The sequence below is a fragment of the Mytilus trossulus genome, chromosome 11 (genome assembly GCF_036588685.1).
Source record: "Mytilus trossulus isolate FHL-02 chromosome 11, PNRI_Mtr1.1.1.hap1, whole genome shotgun sequence".
NCBI classification, from domain to species: Eukaryota; Metazoa; Mollusca; class Bivalvia; order Mytilida; family Mytilidae; genus Mytilus; species Mytilus trossulus.
Window position 1 is genome coordinate 16380755 of NC_086383.1, and position 15459 is coordinate 16396213.

General features: G+C 32.1%; 1 protein-coding gene across 1 annotated transcript; it reads right to left on the reverse strand.

Annotated features, from left to right (window-relative positions):
- Nucleotides 1-3076: 3076 nt before the first annotated feature.
- On the reverse strand, nucleotides 3077-12916 carry LOC134689774 (uncharacterized). The gene is made up of 2 exons (XM_063549744.1): nucleotides 12588-12916; nucleotides 3077-4742 (listed from the first exon to the last, which is right to left on the reverse strand). The coding sequence occupies exon 2, from the start codon at nucleotides 3875-3877 to the stop codon at nucleotides 3077-3079; it is 801 nt and encodes a 266-aa protein (XP_063405814.1). The 5' UTR covers nucleotides 3878-4742; nucleotides 12588-12916.
- Between the last annotated feature and the right edge of the window lie 2543 nt (nucleotides 12917-15459).

Below are 15459 nucleotides of genomic sequence, written 5' to 3' on the forward strand. Positions count from 1 at the left end.
TTCTGTTCAGGTTTGGTAGAAATTTAGGATAATTTAAGAAAGTTAGCAAAATTGAAAAAAAATGAACCACAAAGAGAATATTGGTGGACGCCGCTGATGACGGAGTGTATTTTGATTTGTAATGTCTCGCTTTTGCGACAAAGGTAGCAGGCTCGACAAAAGGGAAAAGAATGTCAACATTGAAAGTAAAACAAAAGGGATTGACTGTTTAGTTGACTTATTCAATCCACAAACAGATCATTCTTAGACAGGTTAAAACGATGATAAAATTATGTAGCAGGTATATAAGCGTAACTTTTGGAGGTCTTGTATGAAAATGTGATCCCTAACGTCATCAGGTTTTATTAAATTCGTTTGTGAGAAATGTCAGCTTCATCGCAAATGTCTGACAGAAGACGTCGGTAGTTAAATCTATTTTGTAAAAGGAATTAAAATCATGTTATTTGGTAAGTTGATATGCAAATTTTGTGCCTGTCCCAAACCAGAAGCCTCTGGCCTTTGTTAGTCTAGTATTATTTTTGACTTTTATTTCTTGTGTACAATTTAGAGTTTAATATGGTGTTCGTTGTTACTGAACTAGTATATATATTTGTTTAGGGGCCAGCTGAAAGACGCCTCCGGGTGCGGGAATTTCTCGCTGCATTGAAGACCTGTTACTGACCCTTTGCTGTTGTCTGCTCTATAGTCAGATTTGATACAATCCCCATTTCCATTCTCAATTTTTAAGTATGCCTGATGGAGATTTTGATATAACAAGAGGATTTTTTTTGATAAACATGCAGTAAAAAATGACGTTTTTTCCTCAATACATAAACATTTGATAAATATGAGTTATTTCTGAATAAAAAAATGCATATTTTTTTTTAGATATTTATAAAATACAGAAATTACCGATTATTTAACCAAAAAGAAATTGTGTTTATCTTTTATAACCAAAAAATTATGTGTTTCTTCCGAAAAAGAAATTACGGCCACAAATCTGAATTTTGAGCAAATATACAAAATTTTGACCTCATTTTACTCAAAAAGTAGCACATGAAGGTATGTTTTTTATTACATATTTGATTTAATCAGGTGAAAAATAGCCTATATGCAAATTTTTATGAACTTGTAAATACAGGATCAAAACTGTATCGCATGCCCTTAAGTGAGCCCTAAAATAACAACCTCTATGCTCCTTTTTATTTGGTATCTTGAACTATGTGGTTAATTTTTGAACAAAAATATCAAGTTAGTAAATAGCTGTAAACCTGCCAAAAACAAATAAGTGAATATCTGTAATCACTGAAACAGCTAGTAAGTACATGTTATTATTAAATTGGCTAGTAATTAAAGGTATATTTACTGAAATGTTAAATAATTACATGTAATTCATAATTTCACCTATTTACTGTAATATGCACATTATTAGCTTACAGGACCTTGTTGTTTTCATTCATTCATTCATTCATTCATTCATTCATTCATTCATTCATTCATTCATTCATTCATTCATTCATTCATTCATTCATTCGTTCGTTCGTTCGTTCGTTCGTTCGTTCGTTCGTTCGTTCGTTCGTTCGTTCGTTCGTTCGTTCGTTCGTTCGTTCGTTCGTTCGTTCGTTCGTTCGTTCGTTCGTTCGTTCGTTCGTTCGTTCGTTCGTTCGTTCGTTCGTTCGTTCTTTCGTTCGTTCGTTCGTTCGTTCGTTTGTTCGTTCGTTCATTCATTCATTCATTCATTCATTCATTCGTTCATTCATTCTTAACGATTTACCTACAGTGTTTGGTTGCCTATCAATAAAATAGATTAAGCCCTATCAATGAGACGAAGATATATTGAGGCTTATTTTAAGTACAATGTAACTGTCTCTTATTTCATTGATCCTTTTTGGTGCCTTTTCATCTAGTTGGTGAACATAGGGTACTAGACAATTCAAAAAGGCCTAGAAGAGACCAGTTGATACATTCTCCCCTGCTTAATATCTGGGAATACATCTGATTGATAGTCATAATGATGAGCATGTGACCAGTCATTATACTGAACACGTGACCTTATTCCGTTGTAAATCAAACACATATTTTAAACATTACCCCCTTGATTTTTGCTTTTTCGTAATTTTTCACAGCCTATAGTGTGTGAGGGAATACGGCATTTGCTGTACCTCTGTTTACTCAAACGCAGTTTATGACAATACCACTGCATCAATCAATATGATTTTTTTGCAGTGTTTTAAAACATGATTTTACTTTGTTGTCGTGTATTATTTGTGAAACATTGCAACAGCACCTGCACACGGGCGTGCAATCTCCCAATTGATACGATATTCCCGTGCATGTATTTCCTATCATGATTTTCTTGATACATAATTGTTGTTCACAAGGAAGCTATTAAAACAAGAGTTCCAATGGTGAAGTTGAAATCATTCATTCGAAAAATTTACGGTTTACATCACGAGTTGGTTGACTGTTATGGAATAACCGTTTCACAAATGATATCGTATAAGTTCATAACGTTGTAACTGCAATTCCCTTCCCTTTCACGAATGTGACTATTGTTTGTCTGCATGTCTTTTAAATTTTTCGCCATGATGCTGTCAGTTAATTTTTCGATTTAAGAGTTTGACTGTCCCTTTGGTATCTTTTTTTCTCTCTTTTATTTCGAAGCAAAAATGCAAAATAAAGCTAACATTTTTCATTCGGTGATTGGTGATTGGAAACTTTGACTACTTATCAACTTTCGGATTTGTTTGCCGATTGTGATCTTTATAAACAACCCATACATAATCACTTAGAATGGGTTAACTAAGTGTAAAGATAGAGCTAATGTTCATTTGTGAATTTCTTGTTTTTTTAATTTGTTTTCCAAACATATCTATTTGATAATGAAACTTTACCACATCAGATGATAAATGAATGGTTTTTCAAACATTTCCCTTTAGAACAGGATAATACTATTTTCTTCCCACGTTAGTTTACTTTTCATCAACACAGGGTTTCCTTCTCACTTGCACAAGGGGAGTGCCGAATTTCTGACTTGGTGTTATAGTCATTACATTAGGAAAGGTGTCTTCGAATATGAGAATGGGAAGAAAATTATTCAATTGAAGTACATTAACCATTTTAACATTAATGTTTTCATATAAGTATCATGTACTCTACATATACTTGTGGGCCTTCTTAAACCATCGTCAGACGATAGAAGCTGTTTATGTTCTTTCCCGTCTGGGGATATAATCAGGACCTTACTCTGGCCCATGTCTGCAACAAATATGTTGCCATTTTTGTCAACAGCCAGACTTTTTGGTACATTAAGAATATCTCTTTCATGGAAGTTCCAACATATATTTCCACTAAAATCACAACATGTTATTGTCTGGGCATGTCTATTAGTAAAAAAAATGTTGTCGTAGAATGTTGTAACACTTGAAAAATCATCCAGTTCACATTCCAAAATGGTGGAAATATCATTGGTTTTAAGATTAACCATTCGAATGCCCTTTTTTCCAGCACAAAAGATTATTTTACCTTCCTTAGACACGATACCGTGTGCTTCAGAATCGATAGGAATTTTGTTTTCGACCAATTTTGTGTCTGTATTTACTACACTGATAACGTTTGGCACACAACCATCAGCAGAGACGGCAATTGTGTTGTTATCAATAGATGTCATTCCATATGGTCGAGGTTTCATACTAAGGTTGAAATCTGTTTCACCGTTTTCACTCAGAAACGTCAAAATACCTTGCTGGAAACAAGAAAGTACAACTTTGCCAGCTGGTAATAAAATACAACCTTCAACAGTTTCTGCACATGTCTTAACCGTTTTTTGGTAGTTGAGCGTTACGTTGTCTGTGCTTCGTTTAGGAGCTAGCGGTATCACGATCTGGGCTTGCATCATTTTACGATTGACAAAGGGAATGTCCGAATGTAAATCATCATTGATTACGCATCTGAAACTATCAACATTTTGTATAATTTTGTTTAATTCAGAATTTCAATTTTAAGGTCATCTTTATCCAATTGGCCATCTTCAATTAGACAATGTATAGTACTATCTGCGTGCTTGATTTCCTTTTCTATCCTTTTCATTGTAAGAAATGTCTGCAGTTCAGTACCATCTTTATTAACTTTATTTATACACGTTTCACACTTAGTTAATTTGTTCTTCAATTTGTCAAGCTTATTGTTCAGCTCTTGCGTACTTTTGCTAACTTTACCTGTGATTTCTTTTAATTCTCGCAACAATATGTTTTGAATCTCGTCAAGATGAGCATTTATTGTTGTTCTAGTTTCTTTTAAATGGTTCATAATACTCTTGGTATTCTGTATTTGTGTTTCCATTGCAGCTTCCCTATCTTTGCGGATTCGTTTAATATTTTCGGAAACATCATCAATGGAGCCATTAATTTCTTGAAATGCTGCCGACATCTTTATGTTCTTTAGGACTTCATCGATGTTGATCACTTGCGTTCAGTCCTTATGGTTTTCAACGAGACATTGTTTACAACAAAACTGTTCATGAAGTGAACAGAACCGTAGATATTTTTTACAATGTTTATTACAGAAATCGGTCGAATCATCGACATATTGTGCAATTTCATTAAATTCTTCAATCAAAATAGTTGTATGATTCACTCTAGATAAATTATGACGTTCTCTACATTGTCTACAAAGTCCTCTCTTACAGTCACGGCACCAATACTCTGAAGGTTTTGAAGTACGGCGACAACTACACATACTGCAACTTTCTGACATCTTTAACCCTGCAATTGATTATTCAAATTATTTGAATGAAGTTTTTTAAATGACATTTGTTACGAGACATTCAGGTATCCTCAAGTGTGACTTAATCAGGTGGTTCAATTAGGTTTCATTGGTAATGATTAGTTCTTAAATTTGCGACAGGAAGTTTACATTACGATATGGTCACTTTGTGTAATGGACACCATTTCACATGAATATCTAATTGTTTTGTTATATTCTGTTTTTGGGGTTTTGTTTACATGTTTCTAAGGTCAGTTATTCTCCTTCAACTATTAATTATTTTACTTATATCTAGAGTGATATAGTATTTATGAATGTAAGCAGTACATGCTTGTTTTGATAATGTGTACATCTGATACATGTATGTTAGTGTATTAATATAAAACTTAAAAATAACTTTACACCTGTTTAATAATTGTTCTTTTATAGTTGGATACGGTTAATTATATGAAACAGCTAAATTTCAGTAAATAAAATTAATTAACTTTTGTATTTTATAGAATGAATGATTTTATTAAATACTTAGTAAAGTCATAAACGGACAAAGAGATTAATTATTCCATTTTTATATGCAGAATAGGTTAGTAATGATTTTAATGTTGGCATCATCCTGCTCTGATTAAAACATTGTCGCATTTCAAGTTTTTACATATACCTGGGAGGAAGTTTGTTATCTTGAATCTATGTGCGTTATGTCTTTTGTAAAACCTTCTTAAGAAAGTGATTAATGTTTTGTTTGCGCGTATATATTTGCTTGGCATGTATCTGTTATTTAAGAATTGAATGCTTCTTTTTGAAAATTTATTGGGATGTAAAAGCGTTGACCGAAGTACATTTTGTATGCAAATGTGCGCACGGTCAACGATTTTACAACCCTATAAATTTTGAAAAAGAAGCATTCAATACTTATAATTACATTTTTTAGCTAGGATAATTAAAACACGATTTTTATCAATTTGTTATTTAATTCATCTGTGCACTTTATTATGGGACCTCGTGTTTTCATGAATGATAAGTTTTATTGTGTAACGCAATTGCTTACGGACTACCACTTGCTGTGCAGTTAGCCAATCAAAATAACGTATTAAAATGAAACATACATCTAATGTAATTATTGATAAATATATGCTTATTTCAATTAGTTATTTAGTGTATTGCGCGACTGTTATAATGTATTACTAATGAACCGGCATATGCATAATGAGCAGATTTGGCATTAAAATACAATTATGAAACAAAAGAATTAGAGATAACTGTTTACTACTTTATAAACTATATATTAATCTGTTATTATTGAAATGCTTGGCAAAGTTAACAGTTTCCTTGTTTATAGTTTTTAATGTGATGTTTGAAACTATGTAGTCATTTAATTATGTTACGTCCATTTATATAATGTAATGTTATTAGTTGGTAATATTTTGGAAGACGATATAATATACTTCGAAATATTGAATCCCGTAACCCTAACATTGTTTCTTGTGTATTGCCACGAAACAAAACTACATTATCATACGCAATTATGACCAGGAAATTCACTCTGGTTAACATATACTATATAGTAAAATGTTGTTTCTATCGATCACCGCCAAGGGAAAGTATTATTTTATTTAGGGGGTTCACGCGATAGACGCAAATTATATTAATCTTAACTTCAAAGTCAATCGAGCAAATTTATTTAATAATTGATTTTTACTTTTTTTTTTTTTTACTTTACACCGAGCTCATGAGGGTCTTATATCTGATCTTATTGTTGTGTCCAGAATTGTTATTCTACGTATTTCACCTGTATCGGCGTGGACAATTCCATGTTTATATCACATGACATTTCACCGGGAATTTCTTCGATTGGGACCGTATGAATGGATGGAAATTTTGATTAATGTATATATATTTTGAAATATATTGTTCTCTGTGTATATATTTTTGATGAATTGATTATCACATTTTCTACAACATAGTGAGATGTAAGGTTTGTACACATTTAGTGTCTAGCAAACGGTTTCGTTGACTCATTCGATCTACACAAATTATTCTTATACAGTTAAACACAATGATAAATATATTTTTTTGTTTTTAAATGAAAGCAAACAGATCTACACCAAAATCAATTTTGTTTGCTATAGACTTATATTTTGTATGCATGTTTATATTGAGTTTTACAACTGTCGGCAGTCTTCGGGTGTCATATCGGTGGTTACTGTTTAGATAGAGTCTAGACTAAAATAAACATTTAATGTTGATAAATATAGAATAATACATGGCAAAATCTGTATCACATGCAGTATTACGAAAAATCAATATCAGCCCTGAGGCTGATATTGGTCGAACGGCGAGACAGCATGCGATACGGATATTGTCATGTATTGTCCTGTTTATTACATATGTCAGATTACTGATATTAAACAGAACAATTCTGATTCTGAGGTGGGGGAATGGCCGAAATACATATTTAGATGAAAATAAATAATCTTGTGTTATCACACTTGAAAAATAAATATTCTTGGCCCAAAAAAATGTTTGTAATCATTTCAAGTATTAACAGAAAACCTGGAAAGTATTATCAGTTCTAAACATCCAAAGTCATAAGATAATGCTAGTATGCTAGTTTTATATTACAATAGTTTTATTTGACAACACATGTCTTCTTCTATTCAAAGATCTGACATTATATGAAATTGATAAATGAGTGCCAATTTTGAGGGATGTGCAGTGAATGTACGGCCATGACAGGAAATACGGTACTGGAAACTGTCCATATTTGACGTCAATAGATATATGATTCCACGCAATGATGACAAAACATTGGAGACCTAGCAAAGCCTCGGATAAAGATGAATAAAATTGTCTTTGGATTCTTGTTTGAAAAAGATGGGTAAGGAATAAGATACTGCATCAATTTCAAGCGAATAATAATCTGGAGACGTTCATAAGAGGGTGCTATACGGAGTTAGCTATGCGATACGATGTATGCGATACAGAGTAGAATTCAAGGTTTCCGCTGGCGGTCGTTCGCATTTTAGCGAAAAAAAAGAAAAACTGTGGCAATTGAAATTGATTAATGTCTCAAGATTTTGGCGGACAAAATGAATATCGATTTTATCCATTTCGTTTACTTTTGACGGGTTTCTTTGACTTTACCTGATCAGACGATATTTGGATTTCACTTTGAAATCATTATGGCTTTGAAAGACAATCAATAATCAGCTAATCGCATTTTATAGGTAAAGGCAACTATGGACTAATTAATAAAGGTGTTGATGATATGGTTAATGTGAATGGATTCACATGTCCCAAAAATGATTTATTAACAACTTTGCAACGCACGTTTTTGAAGCAAATTTTAAAGTTTTTTCGTTGTCCTTTTAAAGAAGCCGAAGATCCGAAAAAAACCAACCCAACTATTGTTATGACGAATGTTGTTCAAGAGCAAGAAAAATATCAGAATTCTTAAACGTTTTCCTCTAGCTTTGCTGGAAATAAATGTGAAATTTTGACACATTTTTCAATCATAGTTTAACGTCTCGAAATTCAATTGACTTTAAAGTTAAGTAGTCATTTTCTTGCAACTCTCCAGGAAATTAAGTTTTAGGTGTTTATTCACTACAACGTATTTTAAGAAAGACATTTTGTTTTCGAATAATCATAGATATCATTGGAGATAATTGGTAATTTGTGTTGGGAAGATGACATTTTAAAAGAAAAATATGTGAAAGTTAGTTGTTGATAGATATAAGAAGATGTGGTATGAGTGCCAATAAGACATTGAACTCTTCATAAGAAGATGTTGTATGAGTGCGAATGAGACAACTTTCCACCAAAATCAGGATTTGCAAAAGTAAACCATTATAGGTCAAAGTATTGTCTTCAACACGGAGACTTGGCTAACAAGCTAGAGTACTAAAATAACTAGTGTAAAACCAGTCTTACAAGAATCACACGAGACTAAACTATATAAAAAACAAGAAACAAGAAATAATTGTGAACCAAATCAGCAAAAGTCAACCACTAAACAGCAAGTTCCAGTTAGTTACGAAAACAAATTGAAAGTGGCGATACATATATATAGTTTTTGCGAAAGAGGTGGCGGAAAAGAAAATTGATCAAAGGGAAAACTCTGGGGTAGATAATACAGACTAGAGTAAGAACCTTAGGTATCCCAAAGGAGTAGGGCCGGAAAGCACCGAATTTGGCCTCAAATTTCATTTATATCTGACGAACGATTTGACCAATTTTTAAACACTTAAGGGTCTATTTCATTTGAATCGATTAGTTTATGTGAAAGATTTTAACTAATTTAGTCATTAAAGAAGATCTGATTCAAGCTCTAATTTGAAAAATCTTCCAAATATACCGAAAAATATCACTTTGTTTAGTCTTAGAGGCATTTTATTAGTTTTTAGTGGCTTTGAACTAGCTGTCAGATAACTGCGAGTACTCTCAAACCTGTTCATTGTGTCTTTTTGTGTCGGGATGTATAAGTACCCTGCCACGTCCACTAATATTTTGTTGTCTATCTGATGAGTTAAGCCTTTTTTAAACTGATTTTTATCGTTCGTTCTTATGTTGTACTGTTATACCACTGTCCCAGGTTAGGGGGAGGGTTGGGATCCCGATTACATGTTTAACCCCGCCACACAATTTAAGTATATGCCTGTCCCAAGTCAGGAGCCTGTAATTCAGTGGTTGTCGTTTGTTTATGTGTTACAGATTTGTTTTTCGTTCATTTTTTTTTTACATAAATGAGACCCTTAGTTTTCTCGTTTGAATTGTTTTACATTGTCTTATCGGGGCCTTTTATAGCTAACTATGCGTCACGGGCTTTGCTCATTGTTGAAGGCCGTACGGTGACCTATAGTTGTTAATGTTTGTGTCATTTTGGTCTTTTGTGGATAGTAACTGTCTCATTGGCAATCATACCACACCTATTTTTTATAATTTCAGATGTTTTTTGTCAGAAATGAAAGTGGCCGCATCCGTGTTCATTCTAAACCTTTATATATATCATGTATTATCATAAACTAAAACTTACATTAGGGCCAAAAAGGGGTCTTACTGGACCTTCTCCTTTCTGAAATTTGTACTAAATTTATAATAAATGTATAACTATATTATCGCGTCCATGCATTGTTTTAATTATTCATGTATTTTTTACTTTTTTGTAATTTGGATATATGTTTTTATATGACTGTTATATTTCAAATATGAGAATTTAATTTAATTTGAGTCAAATCGATAAACATGAATTTGACAGCTAATGAGTTTAACATTTTAACATATATGTTTTATTCTTATTTTCGGACATTAGTACGACGTAGATTAGTATGCAAATACAAAAAGTTATTGTAACCGAAAGATGAATTCCATTTTTTTTGTAAAAAATAAGGACATGTCTGTTTACAGTTCTACTAACCTTAATAATATCGGAATGCATTTTATTCACTTACACATGCCACATAGCCTAACCAATACTCTATACATCTGTGTATGAATGTGTGTTTTATCAACAAACGGAACGATGGAATACGCGTCTGGTGTATATACAAAATTTAGTCCTGGTATCTATGATGAGTTTATATACAACTGTTATATTCCTTGTTTGGTAAGGACATTTCTAGAAAATAACATAGTGTGTGTAACCTGGTTTTATAGCTAGCCAAAGCTACCTGTTGACAAGATAGTCGTTTTAAGTTCCATTATATATGAACTTAAATGGTATAGAAACAGACATATGACTAGCTTTGTATAACACTAAACTGACTTTATAGCTTGTTGTTCGGTGTGAGCCAAGGCTCCGTGTGGAAGGCCGTACTTTGACCTATAATGGTTTACTTTTTAAATTGTTATATGGATGGAGAGTTGTCTCATTTGCATTCACACCACATCTTCCTATATCTATCTAATTATTCTTAATTGCAAAATCGAACAACAATATCATGAGATATGTAGTACACAATTTGAAAGAATATTAAAACACTACATAATGAAAATTCGTGTTTTAAACTTCAAAATGTTTGAAAAATGATTTACAACACAACTAATTCTAGTTTAAATTTAAAGTTAAACATTTGGTAAATCAATCCAATGTTTGTAATGCTACTTACAGGTTGTATTATCAGTTTGTAATTATATTATCACCATTTATTCATATGGATATTTCGAGCCTCGTAATAGAAACTTCGTTATTATTCAACTGTACAAACCGTGATGATCCAACCATATACACAGTTTAAATATATAAGAAATATTATATGTAAGATTTGTTCTAAATAAACAAGATATTGTAAACCAAGTTTATTGTCAATATTCCAATTTTTTAAAATCAATGTAGTATATATATTAAAGGTCTTAAATGATATAATTGATATAACTGCAAACACATCGTTGCACATAAGGCTTAAGCACTCAACATAAAGATGTTAATATGCGAGCTTTCAGTTTCTCTATAGATGCCACTTCTTTCGATGATATTGATTTTGTTGACTATACATCTACGTTTTAGCTAACACAAAAATGTGCATGTTAATATATTGAAAAGTAAATGAACAAAACAAACCGAACTCCGAGGAAAATTCAAAACGGAAATTCCGTAATCAATTGGTAAAATTCAAAGTCCAAACACATCAAATGAATGATTGCCTTATTCCTTAAAACTTGCAAAATACGTACCCCTTTAACTGATATCGAGGCTTGTAATTACTACTAAATTTAATCAGTGCACTATGTTTTATAAACGTTCAAATATACTAGTATGTGTTTTTTGTCACGTTACCACAATATTTATCATTAGACCTTAATGACATAAGGGGCTCAAACGGATTGACATATTCATATTTACCTGCAATTCACCTGTATAGTTCTTTACACAAATATTATCAAAAAGGATATTGATTAAAGATATATATTACTTTTACTACCCCCCCCCTTTTTTTAATCAAAACATACAATAGCATAACAATCTTCTACACTCTTTATCTATAGGTCAATTGCTTGTCTATTTGCTTTTAAAAAGTTCATAGGTTTCCACAGGTAAGTTCCCTTTTTGATTTTTGTAAGGTTTTAACACAAAAAATTATAAAACAGCAATTTGATGATCAAACTTTATAACTGAATGTATTATCCACCAATCGTTGCGAGTAAGGAAATGGAACAGGATTAGATTATCCATCCGGAGCACTTGAGATCACCCTTTATTTATGTGGGGTTTGTGTTGCTCAATTTTTCGTTTTTATGCAGTTTTTTGTTGAATTGTTTATTATTTCCTTGTTTTTGTCAGATTTTTCACTTTCTCCTCAAAGTTGTAAATGTCTTCGTTTGTCTCTTTATTTAAACGCCTGTGTCTCTTATAGCTGACTTTTGCGAAATGAATTTTGCATATTGTTCAAGACAGCACGGTGAAATATAGTCATAGTTATTTACATCTTTGTTCTTTGGTCTGTTTGTATTGCTCCTATAACGTCATTTATTGGTGCGATATAAATCCGAAACAAAAAGCTTTTAAATGTAAATGCTCAAGCGACGGTTGTGAATCCAATTACCTTTACCAAACAATGAACGAATGAACAAAATTTCACACACACACACACATACAAAATGCGTTTTTGAAATAATGTTTCAAATTCGAGTTCCTCATATCAAGAATTAAATTAAACGCCCAATATTCAGTGTTTTCTCAAACCAGGAAACATATAAATAATAGTCACATTATGCATCTTTTGACAATGCAATATTTACTTGACATATATTTTGATTATGCATTGTTCCTGAATTGTTATTCAACGCTAATGTTTGAAAGAATTCCAAACTTTATCAGTTCAAACTTAAACAATATTTACGACGTTGCTTACCTTTGGAAAATAAGATTCGTTATGTCAATCATACAGGTACATACTTCCGCATTTAAGATATGTTTACAGACACGTCATGAGATTATTTTAAAGATCTGTTAAAAATTCGAACGATAATTCATTATTTAAACATATATTTTTCAATGGATATTCACTAGTGTTTATAGACAGCTTATACATCTATTTAAAGCGTAATTTAACGATGACTCTGATGTAAAAAGAATACAATACTTAAATAAATGTAGGTGACGTCTACACACATTCCTTTTCAATAGTGTACTGATTGTACATTTATTGATCTTCATTCTCTGTTCTTTTAATAAAAATGATTATCTGGTTTAGTTCGTGATTCAGGAAGTTTATTGTGGTTGTATGAATATTTCCGCAATCTTTACTATTGAATGAGAAGACCTCATTTTGTGTGTATAAGTCATTTTCTGTTTATGTATTTATGTTCATTGCAGTAATTGTTTAAATGTAAGATAGATTTGAAACATCATTTGGGAGTTTTTGTTTTCGATTGCTCTCAATCGATATGACCTTCCTTTGAATGTCAACATACGGCCTTCAACACGGAGCCTTGGCTCACATCGAACATCAAGCTATAAAGGGCCCCACAATTACTAGTGTAAAACTATTTTAAGCGTAATTTAACGATAACTCTGATGTAAAAAGAATACAATACTCAAATACATGTAGGTGATGTCTACACACATTCCTTTGCAATAGTGTACTGATTGTACATTTATTGATCTTCCTTCTCTGTTCTTTAAATAAAAATGATTATCTTGTTTAGTTCGTGATTCAGGAAGTTTATTGCGGTTGTATGAATATTTCCGCAATCTTTACTATTGAATGAGAAGACCTCATTTTGTGTGTATAGGTCATTTTCTGTTTATGTATTTATGTTCATTGCAGTAATTGTTTAAATGTAAGATAGATTTGAAACATCATTTGGGAGTTTTTGTTTTCGATTGCTCTCAATCGATGTGACCTTCCTTTGAAGGTCAACGTACGGCCTTCAACACGGAGCCTTGGCTCACATCGAACAACAAGCTATAAAGGGCACAAATTATTACTAGTGTAAAACCATTTAAGCGGGAAAACCAACGGTCTAATTTCTATAAAAAAAACGAGAAACGAGAAACACGTATATTCTACATCAACTACCAAGCCTTATGAAAATATGACATTCGTTGAATATTTGATTTCATGTTAACCTGTACCGATAGGTATCCCACGAATACGAATGAATCCATAGTAACCTTTATAACATGTCGATTTAATATCTTGAATTATTTCGTTTCACCACAACCCCTTTTCAAAATAGTAGCATTCAGTACTGTTGAATTTCTACAACACTCATTGTTTGTTAAAAGAACTATAATTGGGAGATTTGATAAGGTTGCCGAGTGAAATCAACAACATATGATAATTATTAACTGTAACGGAACTACCCGTATAGTAGAAAGTAAAAATCCGCTGTATGACAAATGTGAAATAATTTAAATCAACGGCATTATTCATTCAACTTAGTAGATAAAAGAAGCACAATTTTTGCAGATACGAACTACAACAACAGCTGGATTGCAGGTTCTTAGCACGGGACAGTTACGTAAAGAAGATTGAGGGGTTTATTGTGAGTGTTAGAGATGAAAACTAGCCTAATATTGGATAGTGGTCTCTTAAAACGGCTCAATAAAAATCAAATTCAATTGGTTTGATTCATTTGAACTGAACCTTTCACTACAAGTAATAGCAAAACGAGAAAAGAAAAGACACCCATTACCGTTCTCAGAGTACCTGATGTAAATAAAATTTCTAATTATCGAAATCGCTAGGTTAAACAGGTTTAAGTCTACCATCACAGACACGCCGAATCCCGCGGTGTATAAATAATTTACTCCTAATGCTAAACCGTATATTTGTTAAAATTGATCATTTACTTAAAAAAAACCGGATAGCATATTTATTGACAATATCAAAATGTCATTTATAAGAATTTTTTTTTTTATTTGAAACAACACTAGTAACCTTACTTTGGCTATCTTCATTCAATCTTTGACAAGTGAGTAGATTTTACAAATGTCAAAGTTGCTGTTTTGCATATTCCCGTTTAATTCATGTGCTAATATGGATCAGCATGTCACAGTTGACCGATTACTGCAGTTTTATTACCAAAAAATACATTTAATTCGTATGCAATTGTCAATATGGACGGGTATAAGATGGACGATATAATGCATCAAACTTTGGATATGGTAATAGAGGACTAAAGAAAAAGACAACATTATAACCCAAAGTACTTACCTGTAACAGTTTAATGTAGGTGTTCATAAATTTATGCCATATGCTACGGTTTTATAAAAAAAGCCACCCTCTTCTCAAAAATAAAATTAATTATATTCAAACATACTGAAGGATAGGTGCAGGTGGGTTAGAAAACCGACAACCGGACACGGGCGGATGCAGCCATATTAAAAATCAGGGATCCTAAACACCCAGGATAAAAGGGGCCGTGGGGAGCGTGCTAGCAAATATCCCTATTAAAATACATACATCGTCCAAAAATATAGGCATATGACTGGGATCACAAGTTGTTTTAACTTCAAGCAAAGGATTATTTAAAGGATTATTTTTTATTCAAAATAGGTTCTAAATATTTGTTTTCGTTATTGCAGTTTCCTTAAATGTGCTCTTTAAACAATTTGTAGTGAACACTTTCCTATATACAGGTTTAAAAAAAAAACATTATCAATGCCTGTTGTTATGAATGACAATGGAGCTTAGTTTCGAGATGTAGAAGCAGGAGTTTCCAGAATCAAAACTTCAAAATCAATTGTAATTCGTAACAATGAATCTATTCAATTTA